Below are 14919 nucleotides of genomic sequence, written 5' to 3'. Positions count from 1 at the left end.
TCACTTCTTCTCCGGCACAGCAGGACTGCGAGGTTTGGAAATCAGCTTTGGGCGGAATAGAAAGCCTGGCATAGGCTGGAATTCAAGCTGTGTGACATTTTATTTCCATTTTTTATTTATCTTTGTGATGTGTCCTTCCGCCCACTACTCAAGACACACTGTTGTGACGAAAAACGTATGAGATGGAACATATGAGGTTAAAACATCCAAAATGTGCGGTGAAGGATCTTTTTGAATTGTCGACGGCGAACAGAGAAACAGATTTATTATACAGAAGATGAACAGAAGCAGCTGAATTTTCAAAAAGTAGCAGTTTGGCCAATCTTGACTCCTATCTACTACATCTTCCAGGGCTCGTCGTGGAAGATATATCAACCATTTAATCTTGTTGCCTTGCCCCCCCTCTGACCCCTCCCCTGCCAGCCTGGACGAGCGCGACGAGCTGGCGTTGATTCCGTGGGACGAGCAGCGGCACCGCGAGACGGACTGGTGCGAGTTGGAGGAGTGCAGGTAAACACGGGCGGGTCGCGCACGCACGCAGCTGCGAGAATGACGCTCGGCGAGATCTCTCAATTAGGCTTCCTAATGAAGACCCCACTCCCCCCCCCCCCCCCCCCCCCCACCTGCAGAGCCAGATGCCTGTTCCTGGCATTGTTACTTGCAACCAAAACAGGGCTTCCCATTATCTGACCGGCGGCTGCAAGTCTTTGCCGCTCTGCCAGTTTCTGCCATTTGCCTCCTGCTCCTGAAGGCTGTCCAGCGTCATTTTCCTCCCTCGCTGCTTGCTGCTCGTCGCCGCACAGCCCCGCTATCTCTTGGCCGCCGTGCCATGCTTGGCCAAGAGATGGCGGTCTGAAGTGGCGATACTGTCATTCAGCGAAGGCCGAGTTTTCTTCTTGTTTTGGGGCTTCTGTTTATTTTTCCTTCGCTTCTCAAACACAGTTTCGATGAGATTTCTTTTTAATTGGATGTTGAAATGCAGATGTTTGCTCGGATGCAAACTAATTAGAATTTTGGTAGTCGGTGGTCAAAAGTTAGTTTGACTTTTTCTCTTTTGGTGTTTACTGATTTCTGTTTTATTGACCTCACAATCCGCGGTGCCAAAGTTTCTGCTTTTTTCTGTTTTTTCAGTCTTGGGTATGTTTTCTATGTTTTCTCCCCCCCCCCATCCCCCCACTGCATTTGTTATATCTCTCGTCAAGAGACGGTTCTCTCGGATTAATTAAAAAGAAAAGTTTTAAAAAACAATACACAAACTTTTGCTTGGTGCTTTTTTTATTCAGAAAGAAAACCCATCAAGAATACAAAAAAATGTGCATAAATATCCAACACAGTAAATTATTTAATGCTTCAGAAATTGTAATAGCCTCCAAATGTAGTTGCAGCTGCAAGAAAGTACAAACTTGTTTGATTCAGAGTTACATTGTCCCTTTTTTGTGCAAATGATGAAACTGTGTGAAAGAGCCGCCAGTTCCCTCTGTCAACGTTCCCACATGACGTTGTCACTTTTATTCATCATTTTGTCGTCTTGAGAGGAGCTTAAAATATTTCCCCCTTGTTTAATCTGACGCTTCTTCCACCTTCTTCTTCCACCTTCTTCTTCCACCTTCTGCGGTAAACCCTCCCACTCTGTGCTCCTCCTCAGAGCCATGCTGGACCACAGCCTGTTGGACGACGACACGTTCCTGTACGAAGAAGCTCCCGACCTGCTGAGGTTCCGCACGGACTCGCCGTCCATCCAGCTGCTGACCGACTGGTACCAAACCCGGGCCACGGACATCGACCGTTACTCCAGACAGGTGCCGACAACTCCTTAAATCATTGCGGTTTTTTAAATGCCTCTTACAAAGAAGGCCAGTTTGGGTTTCTACTGAATCTTTTGAGTTTTTCTCGAGCATAAATCCGGCGAAGAGCCCGTGGGAATCGTTTGAGAGTGGTGTAGGCAGCGCTAGCTGCGTGTCCATGACAGTTTTTCGCAAAGTTAAAGCGATATTTCTAAACTTTCAGCAAAGTACAATTGCGTTTTCCAGGTTTTTCCATTGAATGGTGTGTAACGCATTAGCCGTAATCTCATCCCGCAAGATTTTATGAGAATTACCTTTGCTTTTGTATGTTTACGTTTTCTGCTGGAAGGACGTCCTGGACGGTGAGAAGCTGGAGGGGGAGATGATTTGTGCAGGCGAGACGTGTCCGGCCTCCAATCAGCGAGGGTCACTTTGATTCTATCTGTGAAGGACGTCATCATATTTACCATATGGACCCTTAACGAGGAGTAACCAAAACCTCTGTCATGTGCTTTTTGGTCTGGGCAGTTGAAAAATGCGAGCTGATCATGTTTGTTTAGCGGCGCAATGGGACGTAACAGCCCCAGCCACTCCACCCTCCGCTGCTCTCGCTGTTCTACAGGCCGCTGCCACCATCCCCCAGTTGCTCCCTCACGCTGATGGATCAAGGTTGTCGCCGTGCTCTCTTTGTCTAACCAGAGCGCATTTGTGTCATTTGCCCTCATTCCTCCTCTTCATCCCTCTCGGTGGAAGTGAGGGAGGAGGATTTGCGGGCCCATTACTCAATTTGTGCAGACAACTTCTGGAAATCGCAACCTTTCATCACCCGTCGGAGAGAAAAAGAGGCAAAGAGATATACGATGTGGAAGAAAGTGGGTCCGTTAATATTGGGGAGTTTTGCACCTGCTCGCCTCTTTGATTTCCTCCTGAGTTGCTTCTTCCTTTTACTTTAAGGTCCTAAAGGAGCCGGAGGCTTTAAAATCCGAGCAACGCTCAGCTCGAGTGGAACAGGTCGGCTCCTGTTTGCCATCTTGAGCTTTTCCACGTCTCCTTCCTGGCCCCCGTCGCTCCTGCAGGTCATTGTCCCGTCTCATTTGCACCTGCCCTCCATCGCTCACCCGCCCGCCCGCCCGCCCGCCCGGCCGTGTTTATGCCTGAGAGAGCGTTTGTAATGGTGCAGAAATGGGGTTTGATTAAAAAGGAGGCACATCAGAGGAAAACCCGGGTGCTCTCAAACCGGTCACGGAGCGGCGGAGCAGAGGCTGAATGGGGAGATTGACAAGATGACTCACAGGCGGAGACAGGCCTGGGAAGGAAAGAGGAAAGAGGAAGAAACTTGAAGTGCAATCGAAAAGACATGAAAATACCAGTCAGATCGGACCGGGATGGGATGACGAGGGGGGAGGCCAATCTGCAGGAAAGAGCAGCTTAGCGGGAGGAAAATCGCAGGTCATGAGCCGAGGAAAAGGGCAGAGATAAAGAATTTTTACAAACACGTATCGTTGGACGCGCTGTTAGTGAGAAAATGGCACATAATGAAAGGTTGGGAAGGCAACTCAAGGAAAAAAAGGTGATGAAAAAAATTGGTGCCCCACTGCGGCCAGCCATGGCGCCTCTTACGGGGTTTCCCATTAGAGGGATGAAAAGAAAATTGAGAGCAATTGGAGGGAACGTGGCGAAGAGAAAAAGGTGGCGGTGGCGGCGGCAGTGGTGGGGTTTAGAGTTGAGGGTGGTGGCAGGCAGCAGACGACAACAGGCCGCCGCTGTAACAGGCGCCTTAATTAAAAAGGCCGACTTTTAACGTCTGAATTGTGCGCGGTGAGCAGGGGAGCTTCCCTCCGGAGAGCGGCGGCAGCGGCAGAAGCTTCTCACTCTCGGATCAATAGGCCGCTCGCTCCGTCGTTGATATCTAATTACCACCGCAGCCGCTCTGGTTGACGCGGAGGGGGTGGAGGGGGGCGGAGTGTGGGGGGGGCTTCATTCCCCACTGTACGCACGGCCGTGCATTGCATTACCGGCCCGTTGTTTGTCCTCCCACAGAGAGAGATTACGCTGACGATTGTGTACGCCGCGTGCATGCGGTATACAGGTGTGTGTGTGTGTGTGTGTGTGTGTGTGTGTGTGTGTGTGTGTGTGTGTGTGTGTGTGTGTGTGTGTGTGTGTGTGTGTGTGTGTCCGTGCACGCTAAACAGCTCTCCTGTAAAAAGGTGGAGGGGAAAGCAATCATCACGGCAGGGCCCTATGGCTCCTGCTATCGATTGGCCTGACGTGCGCACGTGGCCGCGCATCGAGCGGCCCCGGCGCTGGCTGCCGAGCGTATAGGTGGTCGAGCTATCGAGCGGTTTGCTCCTCTGGATGGGACTTTATGGATCCGAGTCGCAGGAAGCCAAATCCTCTTCTGTCTTATTGTCCGGAGGTTACTGATTGGATTTTTTATTTTTTCTCTCTTTTTCTTCGTTCAGCCGCGGCTGTTTGCGACGGTTCAAGCGGCGCAATTTGCTGTTTTTGACCCGCTTGCCGTCGTTAATTAATAGACTTGTTCTAACCTCGCACGGCCACTGTGTCCCTCGGATCTCGGAATGCTGAAATCTTGTCCATTCATCCGTCTTGCCGACTTCCGATGAAAATCATTCCTGCCTGCCTCAAATAATAGAATAGAAGGCCTTTAGTAATCCCCGCAGTGGGGAAATTTGCATAATTACAGAAGCAACTGTATAGTGCGAAAACATGGAAAATTATATCAATTAGAGGAAATAGTGCAATAAAAATAAAACATTTGGAGGGTTTAAAAGGAAAAAAAACCCAACCCTCTCTAAGTGCTTCAAAAAAAAAAAAACAAAGACATGCACAGATTCTGAAAGCAGAGGGGAGCCCGCGAGCTGAGCTGATGCGAACGAGATGAGCGTGGATGCTACAGTAGTGGCAGTTTTCGCCACAAAGCAAGCCAAGAACAGCACTTGGCCTTTGATTGACTTCCAGCTGGCTGTGGTGAGAGAGCAGTTACACCATCTCGCCAGCGGGCGGTGTGGCCCTCGCGTCGTCCATCAGCATCGAGCTGTGGCTTCCTGGTAAAGTCAGCTGCAATAAAGTCTGATTGGTTCACTTTGGCAGTCGTCCAATAAAGCGCCATGTCTTTTTTTTTTTTTTGTTGCCACCAGCACTTTCAACAGGCTCTTTACCTGATGGATGCTTGGTTGGGACGCGGCTTCAATAAACACTTGCAACTGCAACTGTGTGAATAATGGAAAGAACAGGTTTTTTTCTCCATTGACAGATCTTGGGACCAGATTAACGCTGATGATTGATTATTAATTTTCCTGTCCTGTCCTAATGTGTTTGCAGAGTTTTCCTGTCATGATAATCATCTGTTTGAGTTGCGTATTGCACCAGAATTCAGTGTATGACAAACCGATTTCATGGTTTCCTGAAAATCTCTTTTTTTATGATGCTGGTAGGTGGACTGCGCCCTGTCGCTGGTGCGACTGGGAAAGGAGCGCCACATCCCCGGGCTGCAGCTCCTGTGTGATGACTTGGTCACCATGGAAACACTGGTGTATGAGACGTCGTGCGACTTGAGCCTCACGCTGAAGGAGCTGCAGCAGCTCAGCGACATCGACAAGCTCCACCTGTTGATGAAGAATGTGAGTGCTTTTTTTCTATCCCCTTTTTGACTCACTCGGTGGTGGGATGTTTTTTTTTTTGGTTGTTGTCGTTGGATTTAAAATTTGTGGTTTCACAATCATATTTTCTCCGATTTTTAAATTTAGTTAACATAGTCTGCTCACTTCCAAGTTGTCGCCAAGTGCTGATGTAGCTGCGTCCGCACCATCCAAATTAGAGTCCGACCTGCCAAATATAATTATAGCGGAGAGGAGTTATTTAAGAATTAATCATCTTAATAGTTTTTTTCATATTTTATATTATATGGGTTGTTTGATGCAAATCCCACTTGGTTTTGTTTTATGTCCTACATGCCTCTAATTCTGACGCAGCGTCTAAATGGCATTGCTACACTAAATACAGTTGCACTTCCAGTACGCTGCTCAGTCTGAAGCTATGACCGGTATCACTACTGTGACATCGGTAGTGTGGTATTGATAGTAAACATGGAAAAAAACCTTGAAACCGCTGTGCGTTTATTTCCAGAAGGTCGGCCAATCCTCGGTCTTGAGTGTGAAGGCGGAACAACTTAACGCACCTGCGTTTCATGTTTCAAAGGGTTCTATTGAATCTGTGAATCTTTGAAGGAAATTGAAAGACCTTCACATTGTCGTGTTTTCAGCACAATATTTTCGACTTTGTGTTCATTGTGATGATGATGGGTGTTATGTTTATTTACTATTTATGTGTTTATTTTGGGTAATGTTGAATCCATTATTTTTTTTGAATGAACTTGCACAAACTGGCATTTTTACATGGGAAAGTAAATGTTGTGTCAAAGTTGTGTCTTAGCACATTTTTTAGAGAGAGAGAGAGAGAGAGAGAGAGAGAGAGAGAGAGAGAGAGAGAGAGGGAGAGAGAGACTTGGCAGAAGGTGCTACTGCGGCGAGCTCCCCTCGGAGTACACAGTACACGTCCTCCTCTAAATTGCAGCTAATAACTGCCAGCTCCGGTGCCGCCAGAAAGGCTGCCAGTAGGAATCTGCCGCTGCCGCCGCCGCGCAGGCGGGCGGCCAGCGAGCGTTGTTGACTGCGCTAACACATGCTGTTTGACTGCTGCTCCCTTTGGGCGCCGTATCAGCTCGCCGCGAGCCGGCGCACGCGTGCCGTTGTTTACCAAAGTCGCCCAGATTAAGTCTCCCTCAGCCCGCTTCGCGTCTGATGATGTCTTCTTCTGTCAGAGGGAGAGGAAACTGAGTCCCCCCCCCCCTCTTTCCCTGCGTGGGCGCGCACGTTTCCGTTTAGCCTCAGAGTATTATTTCTTTCTTTCTTTGTGTTCAAATGTTATCAGATATTTTTCTTTTCCTCCCCTCCTCATGTCTGCGATGCCTGAGCCGCAGCTGTTGCGAGGTGCTTTTGCGGAGGTCGACGTTGTTGTTTCAGCGCAGTTTAGCGCCGCCGCCCACGCGCTGCAGCTATTAGAGTTCAAGGTCGGGCCTAATTACGTGGCCCAGTTCCACGGTAGAGCCGCTTGTTAAAGGGCCTTCCTGTGGTCTCGAAACATGGAGGCTTGGAGGGTGTGTTGGACGGGGGGAACTGTCTCCCGCTGGGTGGGTGACTCATTTATATACTATTTTTTTTTTTTTAATTCCTCAAACTTGTAAACATGTTCTGTGTACTCTCGGATTTGTTTGGCTCTGTGAAACACAATTTAAGTTTCTTTTCTGTGACTGTGGTTTGTTTTGTTTTTGTTTTATGTAATTCATGCTCTATTTGCGGTACCACGAACAGCAGAAAGAGAATCCTGCTCTGATTTTGAAGGGAAGTGGCCTGAAGATGGCCTCTCGCAGATCGATCTCCCCGATTCTCAGTCTGAGTTGCTGAGAAACTGACAGCAGAACATCCAGAGTCTGGTTTCGAATTCAGTCATAGTCCGCAATCTTGACGCCATCGTCGTCGTCTCCCCCCCCCCCAGTCCTGCCCCGAGCGCTACGTGAAGGATGCCTTCCAGTGGACGGTGCCGTTCCTGCACCGCTGCGAGGGACAGGAAGAGGGCGCCGCCAAAGCTCTGCTCAGACATTACCTGGTCAGCCTGGCCGAGCGAGACCTCACCCTGCCGCTCCTCATCTTCCAGCAGTCCAAGCCTGATGTAAGCACACACACACACACACTCGAGTACAGACACACACAAACTCACACGCAGACACTTCATCGCTGCGGCCATTGTCGCCGTGTCAGGGCCGGTGTTGCATCCCTGAACCGCAGGTGTTTTATTTATGATCCCATAAGGGCGCAGACAAGGACGGCTCTCTGGGCTGTTTGGGAAACATACACCTACTCACACACAAGCACAAACACACACACACAGACACACACAGCAGTGACATGCAGTAGTGGTGGCAGCAGCAGCCTATGTTCTAATACTGTCCTTTATTGTAAACCTTCGAAATAGAACGACCGGCCGTAGACGAGACACACACACAGAGACACAAACACACACGCACACACACACACCCGTACACTCCTCACTTCCTGTGTGTGGTCCAGTGCAAGCAGAAGATGATCGGGGACTCTGAGCAGCTGATGGGGGTCGCCCTGGAGTGCATCTACAGCTGCGAGAGGGACGACCAGCTCAGCCTCTGCTACGACATCCTGGAGTGTCTTCCTCAGAGAGACCAGGGGTCAGAGGCAACACACACACACACACACACACACACACACACACACACACACACACACACTCCTTGTACTTGCCCATGTGTTATTCTGCTGCTTTCCTGCAGCCTTCTGATTGGCCAGCGTGTCCTTTCTCTCTTTATTGCGTTGAACCAGTCTGCTTTAAAACAATTTTCGGTGCGTGCAAGGAGGTTTTTTTTTCTTCTTTTCCTTTTTCGGACCCGCAGACCGAAATAAACGTGTTTGTAAAAATACCCACGTACGCGTGGAACAAGTCCTTAAATAAAAGATGTGAGTTAGCCCCCTTTTAAGAACATTTTCTCCCAGATATGGCCCCAGCTCATGCATTATTATTATTATTATTCTTGGACGCAGTATATCGCTCGCAGTTAGAATAAATTTCACAAAAAAAATAAATAATCGGGTCCAAGCATCGAAATACTGAGGTGGGCTGATGGCTCTCGATAAAATCCTGGAAGGGTAAATATTAAAGTGCATGTAAAGCCCATCTGGATTTTTTTATTTATTTATTTAATACCTGAAATACGGACAGTGCTGCATGGGATGATGAGCAGCTTCTTCACCTGCAGTGCTCGGATTAGAAATGCCGGCAAGCTCGGTTGTATGCTCAACGCCCTCAACTTCACATTCCTCACATTCCTCCCTGGAGTGATTTCCCCGACTTACTAAGCTCCCAAAATTGCAGTCCCAGCAAAGAATATTACAGATTTTGCGAGCAGGGAAGTGTGTGTGTGTGTGTGTGTGTGTGTGTGTGTGTGTGTGTGTGTGTGTGTGTGTGTGTGGTGTGTGGTGTGTGTGTGTGTGTGTGTGTGTGTGTGTGTGTGTGGGGGGGGGGGGGTAGGGGGGGGTTACACATGCACCCAATTTTCGAATTTTCTCAGCGAGACAGCATAATTAGGGCCAAATCTCCCAAGAAGAATGTAATGTGCAATCAGCCTGAGAGAGAAGCGGGAGGTGCGGAGACGGGCGGTGGTGGCGGGAGGGATTTGGAGGGTGAGGGAGGAAGGGATTTTAAAAAGTGGGAGGAGCTGCGGAGGAGAAATGGATTGTTGGGTCAAGAGCTTGTGTTTGCGTGCACACACACACACACACACACACACACACACATATGATAGCAGGGAAGATGGTTCGACACTCGTTGCGCATGCTGATGCGCAGGAGGCTGTTTGATCGGGGTCAGTGGGGAGGTGGGGGGGTGGAGGTGGGTGACAGGGCAGCCTGACCCAGAATCCTTTGCCTCCAGGCACAGCATCACGGGGTTTTTTATTTTTAGCGGGAAAACCGGCACACGCTCTCGGCGGTGGTGGGACGCGCACGCGAGCGCGCACATGCAAACACCTACGCGTGCGGGGGGTTGGGCGGCGGGCGAGAGGTAATACGCACAGAAACATCTCTACCTTAAAGGTTCCAGACTCCAGCAGCGCGACCGTGCATGAGATGATTACCTGAGGAAATAACCTCAAACCATCTCGGGAAAAGCTGCTGTTAGCCCAGTGTCCACAGCCTCCTACCAAAAAAACCCAAAACAAAACGTTTTCAGGACTTTCAGGAATTAAAAGCAAAAAAACAAAACAAACATAAAATAGGCCCTTTGTGACATCACAAAGGGACAATTTCCAGAAGTACGTTTTTCAGCACCTACGCCTTCACAAGCTGTGTTTCCATGATAGTTTTTCCCAAAATAAAAGCGATTGTTACAAAACATATATAAAAGGGATTTTTTGCACAACACACAAGCTTTGTCTTTGTCATTTTTTCTTTCTTTTTTTTGACTGCGTGTGTGCGTCTTTTACAGCCGGGACTCAGACGCCACCGCGACCCTCCACGACCAGGTGGACAAACTGGAGAAGCATCTCAGGTAAGACGGCGCCATCTCCAGTTTCGCGCTGCTCGTCCTTTGGATGATCAGAGTTCATCGCATCCCTCCCCCTTTTATTCTGGGTGGTGGTGGTGGTGGTGGGGAGGAGGCTCGGGGGGCCGCTGACGAGGAGAAGAGACGTAAACACGGCATCAAAGGCGGCCAAGTCAAACCGCCGCCGGCGCCCTCTGTGGTGTTACAGGTTAAAATCAGCCAGTTGTCTCTCTTGCTCTCTCAATGGATTCAGGGAGGGTGAAGATGAAGGTGAGAGGAGCCTGAGGGAAGCCGCTTGAATGTAAGCTGCTTCATTATCAGCATGTTGCTGATAATGATGATAATGAAAAGGAAGATGATGATGATGATGATGATGATGAAGAGGTGTAAAGTGTGTGTCAGAACGTAGCGATGGCCTGCACGTTCGCCACGTCATGCAAGTTGCTGAGGCATCTGAAGTGCACATACACGCACACAAAAGCACACAAACACACACACGCGCACACACTGAAAGAGATGAATCAGCCAGTAAATGCAAATCGTCTGCTCTTGCAGTGCCTTAAGAATAAAAGCTGTTTTTCAGACACTGCTGCTGCCTCCTCCTCCTCCTCTTCCTCCTCCTCTTCCTCCACCACCACCATCAAAAGTTGCACATTATTATGCGCACAGTGGCCATAATGCAGGCGCACCCACGCGCATACGTTGTTCAGACTCGAGCACTCGTTAATGCACGCAGGACACTGGGGCTGCAAGCACCGGGACTCTTGGCTGCCTTTCTGTCTCTCTGTCTGTCTGTCTGTCTGTCTGCGTGTCTCAGACATAATGTACTCAGCCCGGGCAGCAGGCACCTGTTTACTATGGTAATGGATTGCAGCAGAGAGTGAACATCTGTAGCGCCGCGACCCTGTTGAGACTGCGTGGTCGAGGGTGGGTGAAGGCGGGGTGAGGTCGCCTCGATAATCCTGCAGCAGCCTAGACACTGATATGCACCAAACACCACCACCACCACCTCTCAGTGGGACAGCCAAGCGCACACACACACACACACACACATGCACACATGGTCACGCAGAGAGAGGCGCCATTGTGCAGTTTATCACGTCGCTCTCCCATCTGACTCTGCACTTTTCCCGCCGTCTGCACCGCCGTGCTCGGCATCACGGCTGGTCGCCGCCAAAAATAATGAACGTGTCTGAAGATCAGGTTTTATTCTTTTGCACCCCGCCGTCTCGTCGCTCTTCCTTCCTCTTTCCTGCTGCCGCCCGCAAGACGCTGCCAGTCACACCAGTCCACTGGAGCTGTTTTATGTTTTATTTAATATGAAACTTTGGGACCTTCTGTTTCCCCCCTGAAGTGGAGGAACAAGTTGCACCAAAAAAGAGAGAGAGAGAGAGAGAGAGAAAAAAAATAGCAGATGCATTAATTTCAGGCCAGAAGCCACCTCCGAGGGAGCCTGCATGAATCTGATGCGAGTCAAAATATAGAAACAGAAACAGAGAGAGCTCCAGCTCTGGCTTTGCAGCGAGTGGCATGCCAGTCTCCTCTCTGTCTCCTCTGACTGATGACATGACATCCTACTGGCTGCCTGAATACATCCTGAATACATTCACAGAATTGGACGGAAAAGGATAAAAGGTGCTTTTCCAGGAGTTTTCAAGGAGTTTGAAAGCAAAAGTGTTTTTCTCTGAAAGTCCATAAGAAATTAAGTGCGACTGTGATAATGGATTTCAGACTGAGAGTGTCCCACTTGTCTGCACGGGTCTCTAAGTTAAGTCCGCTTTCACACAACAGTGTCGCATCAGTGAATTTGGCCGAAAGCATATTGAGCCCGCGCGCTTTTATTGCACTGTTCACACCCGTTTCTCTTCTCCACCAGCGTGGCCGAGGTTCTGGAGAAACACGGCCTGCAGAAACCCATCTCCTACGTGAAGAACAGCCAGAACAGCGAGGAGGAGGCCCACGGGCTGATGGTGAAGCTGTGCCGCCACACCGGCCGCAGGTAATAAAGCGACAGATTGAGACGCACGGAAGCGAACGAGTGACGTTGCTGTCAACGGTGACGGTGTTCCTGCTTCCAGGATGCCTCCCGTGAGTGAGACGGTGTGGAGGGGGCTACTGCAGGACCTGCTCGACATGCAGCAGAGCGTCTACACCTGTCTGAAACCAGAGGCGTGCCACCAGGTGAGCTAAAAAAAACATATAAATGGCGGCCCATTCACATTTTTCTTTTAGGGGGGAAATGCTTTTTGGTCCCATGGAATGTTTTTTCCTGCAGTACCTCAAGTGGCCTATGGGGAAAAAAATCGGCCAGCCACCATATTGCCAGTCCGGTATCCAGTTCTTATAATACATCCATGGTTTGTGCACATGCACGCTAGTCTTCTTGTCAGTGGGAGGCGATAGTGTTTTGTGGTGGGAAAAAGTTTTTGGACACCTCCTGCGTTTGTGGCGTTTTTAGTCTTCATGCTGCGTGCGCACTGTTCCATCCAGCTCAGAACACGACATTTCATGAGCACAAGAAATACTATCATTTTTTTCCAATAGTTTTCTCATTTTGTCTTATTAACAATAAACAATAAAAATAATTCCCACTTGTTTGTGAGTCTCTGATGCAGCCAAACCTTTTGAAACACACACACAAATAATTTGCTGGCAAATATTTAGAGACAAAAATTGGGATTTAGGAAGAACTTTTTTTCCACTGCTACAAATATCCCATTCTAACATGAAAGTTGTATTGTTGGGCCAAACCTTTCATCTGTTCCGAGTTTCGTCTTGACGGGAAATTCGAGTGGAATATTCATTTTCATTAGCTGCAGAAAACGCCTCTAATGAGAACATTGTCTCTTCCCTGATGAGGGCTCAGGGGTTAGTGTGCATATGCAAATCTGGAGGAGTGATCTCAGCAGGGGGGCCTCCGTACCAGTTTTTCCTCGGTTAAATGTTTTTGTCTGACTCGCGCAGATCTTCGTGGAGTCCCTGCTGTGCTCCAGCCGCGTGGAGAACATCCGGCTGGCGGGGCAGCTCATGCACTGCTCCAAGGTACAGGGTGGGGGCGCTCCGTCTCGCAGGTTCCCGTGTGCCTTCCTCTGCACTGTCACCTCTGATTTTTTTATTTTTGAAACACTCGCAGGTCAGCGAGGACGTCCCCGTGAGTCTGTCCTTCCGGGGCAAAGGTTACGCCCTCAAGGTCGCCTACGACAGCAGCGTGGACCTGGTGCTGGCCGCCGCCAGCGAGTACTTCAACTCGTCGGCCACCCTAAAGGATTCCTGCATGGATCTAGCCAGGTGAGCCACTGGGGGGCGCCACTGGGGGTGTTATTACTCCTCACCTCCACGGGTGTAGTTGTGTGATTTTTTTTTTTTTAATTTGATTCGGCTCCGAGTCAGAGTCCCAAAACAATTCTGCGAGTTTCAAAAGCAAAACTCTTCTGAAACGTGACTTTGTCTGATTGTTTAACGCGGTGGCGCAGATGTTGACCTTCCATCTTGTTAGCTGTGACAAACTGCAATTTATTCTCAAAACCAACGGAACTGTGTGATTACGCTTGTAAAAAACAAAAGAAGAAAAAAAAAGAAAAGACTACAACAAAAATCAAGGCTGCTTTTACTTCCCTTTGGTGAAAAATTGTATGCGTGATGATGTTTGCAAGCAAGTGGATGTATTTTTGCCTGTCTGCCGGCCAATGACGGCAGGGTGGAGGCAGCTGCACACGTCTGTTTCTAGTAGGTAAGTGGGACAGTAATTGGGTCGTCATTCATTTATAGTAACCGACTGCTCTCCTCCGACTGCGTGCTCGGACAGACTCATTCATTGTGGCTCTCCCGCCGTGCCAGCGTGTGAGTCGGAGATACGACAGAGGAAAGTGATATGAACACGTGGGCTGTGGAATAAATAGCTACAGCGCGTCGGGCAGAGCAGCGCGGCTAACTGTGGCTGCCTGCGGCCTTAAGATTAGAACCACCGCTTTGCAGACGCAGTTTGGTGTTTTGCTAAATACTACAGGGGGCCAAAGACACAGGATGCTCCAGCTTCCTGTGTCCTAAATGGAAGCGGTCGCTGTCGGCTGGGCCTGAGCTTTGACGAGGGCAAAGAGATTTCTGTAGAAATAGCATGGAACTAACGGCTGGAACCCCAGGCAGGAAGTCTTACAAGCAGCTTCCTGGCCAAACGGGAAACTGGCACACTTGCAGAAATGTGTGGAAAAATGCGTCGTCAATGATTAATTAAAAAAAATTAAGATAGCCCCTTTCAATGGCCTCTCATTCACCTATTCACTCACACATACAAGGCGCTGCCAGCCCCATTGGGAGCAATTTAGGGCTAAGTGTCTTGCCCAAGGACACAACGACAAGACTGGAGCGGGATTTGAAGTGGCAACCTTTCGGTCATGGGACAACCAGCTCTGCCTCTTGAGCTGCCGAAAAATCTAAATGATTTTAATGAAACAGTCCCTCTAAAAGTACAATATAAAAATAATATAGCAACAAAGTAGCAACAAAGTAACAAATGAAAACAGAATGTCTGAAAATGGCATTTACTATGTGTCAAGTGTTGTGTGCACAGGTCCATTAGCGGTGCTAATCTGGTAGCACTGAGCTTTCTCACTTCAAGCTAATTGAGAGGTAAATTACAATATAAAAACTGAACACTGTGATGGAAGAAGCCTGTGTTGATATTATATTGTTAGAGCCAGGCTGTGCACAGCGCTTGTTTGTTTTTTTTAATTAAATTTCTTTCACCGCTTGGTCAATTAATTCTCACTCTTGCCACAAAATTGTCTCAATAATTCATCAGTCTGTTGTTTCATATTGGGACGGGACAAACAAACTGGTGGAAACACACCAGTTGCCGCCACCGCAGACAGAACAGCAGTCGGCCAGACAGATGGCACATTAAAGACGAGTCGCTGCTTTGTCCGCTCGACGTTGCAGGAAATGTTTTGGATTTTTTTTCCTTCCTAAAATTGGCCCCAGATATCATCTT

At 48.8% G+C, this 14919-nt stretch overlaps 1 protein-coding gene across 1 annotated transcript in view; it reads left to right on the top strand.

Moving 5' to 3' along the window:
- Positions 1-14919, top strand: part of nbas (NBAS subunit of NRZ tethering complex) — a 123521-nt gene that overhangs the window by 34878 nt on the left and 73724 nt on the right. Inside the window, exons 22-31 of the mRNA XM_076044719.1 lie at positions 424-510; positions 1646-1799; positions 5240-5425; positions 7359-7532; positions 7931-8064; positions 9876-9938; positions 11809-11931; positions 12011-12113; positions 12897-12974; positions 13066-13220. Of these exons, the coding sequence (XP_075900834.1) occupies positions 424-510; positions 1646-1799; positions 5240-5425; positions 7359-7532; positions 7931-8064; positions 9876-9938; positions 11809-11931; positions 12011-12113; positions 12897-12974; positions 13066-13220 (1257 nt within the window). The remainder of the gene's footprint in view (positions 1-423; positions 511-1645; positions 1800-5239; positions 5426-7358; positions 7533-7930; positions 8065-9875; positions 9939-11808; positions 11932-12010; positions 12114-12896; positions 12975-13065; positions 13221-14919) is intronic.

This window comes from Nelusetta ayraudi, unplaced genomic scaffold (assembly GCF_046127955.1).
Source record: "Nelusetta ayraudi isolate G7.1 ecotype Tasmania unplaced genomic scaffold, CSIRO-AGI_Nayr_v1 ptg000082l, whole genome shotgun sequence".
NCBI lineage: Eukaryota > Metazoa > Chordata > Actinopteri > Tetraodontiformes > Monacanthidae > Nelusetta > Nelusetta ayraudi.
Note: the sequence above shows the minus strand (reverse complement) of the source record. Positions and strands in the feature narration are given on the sequence as shown.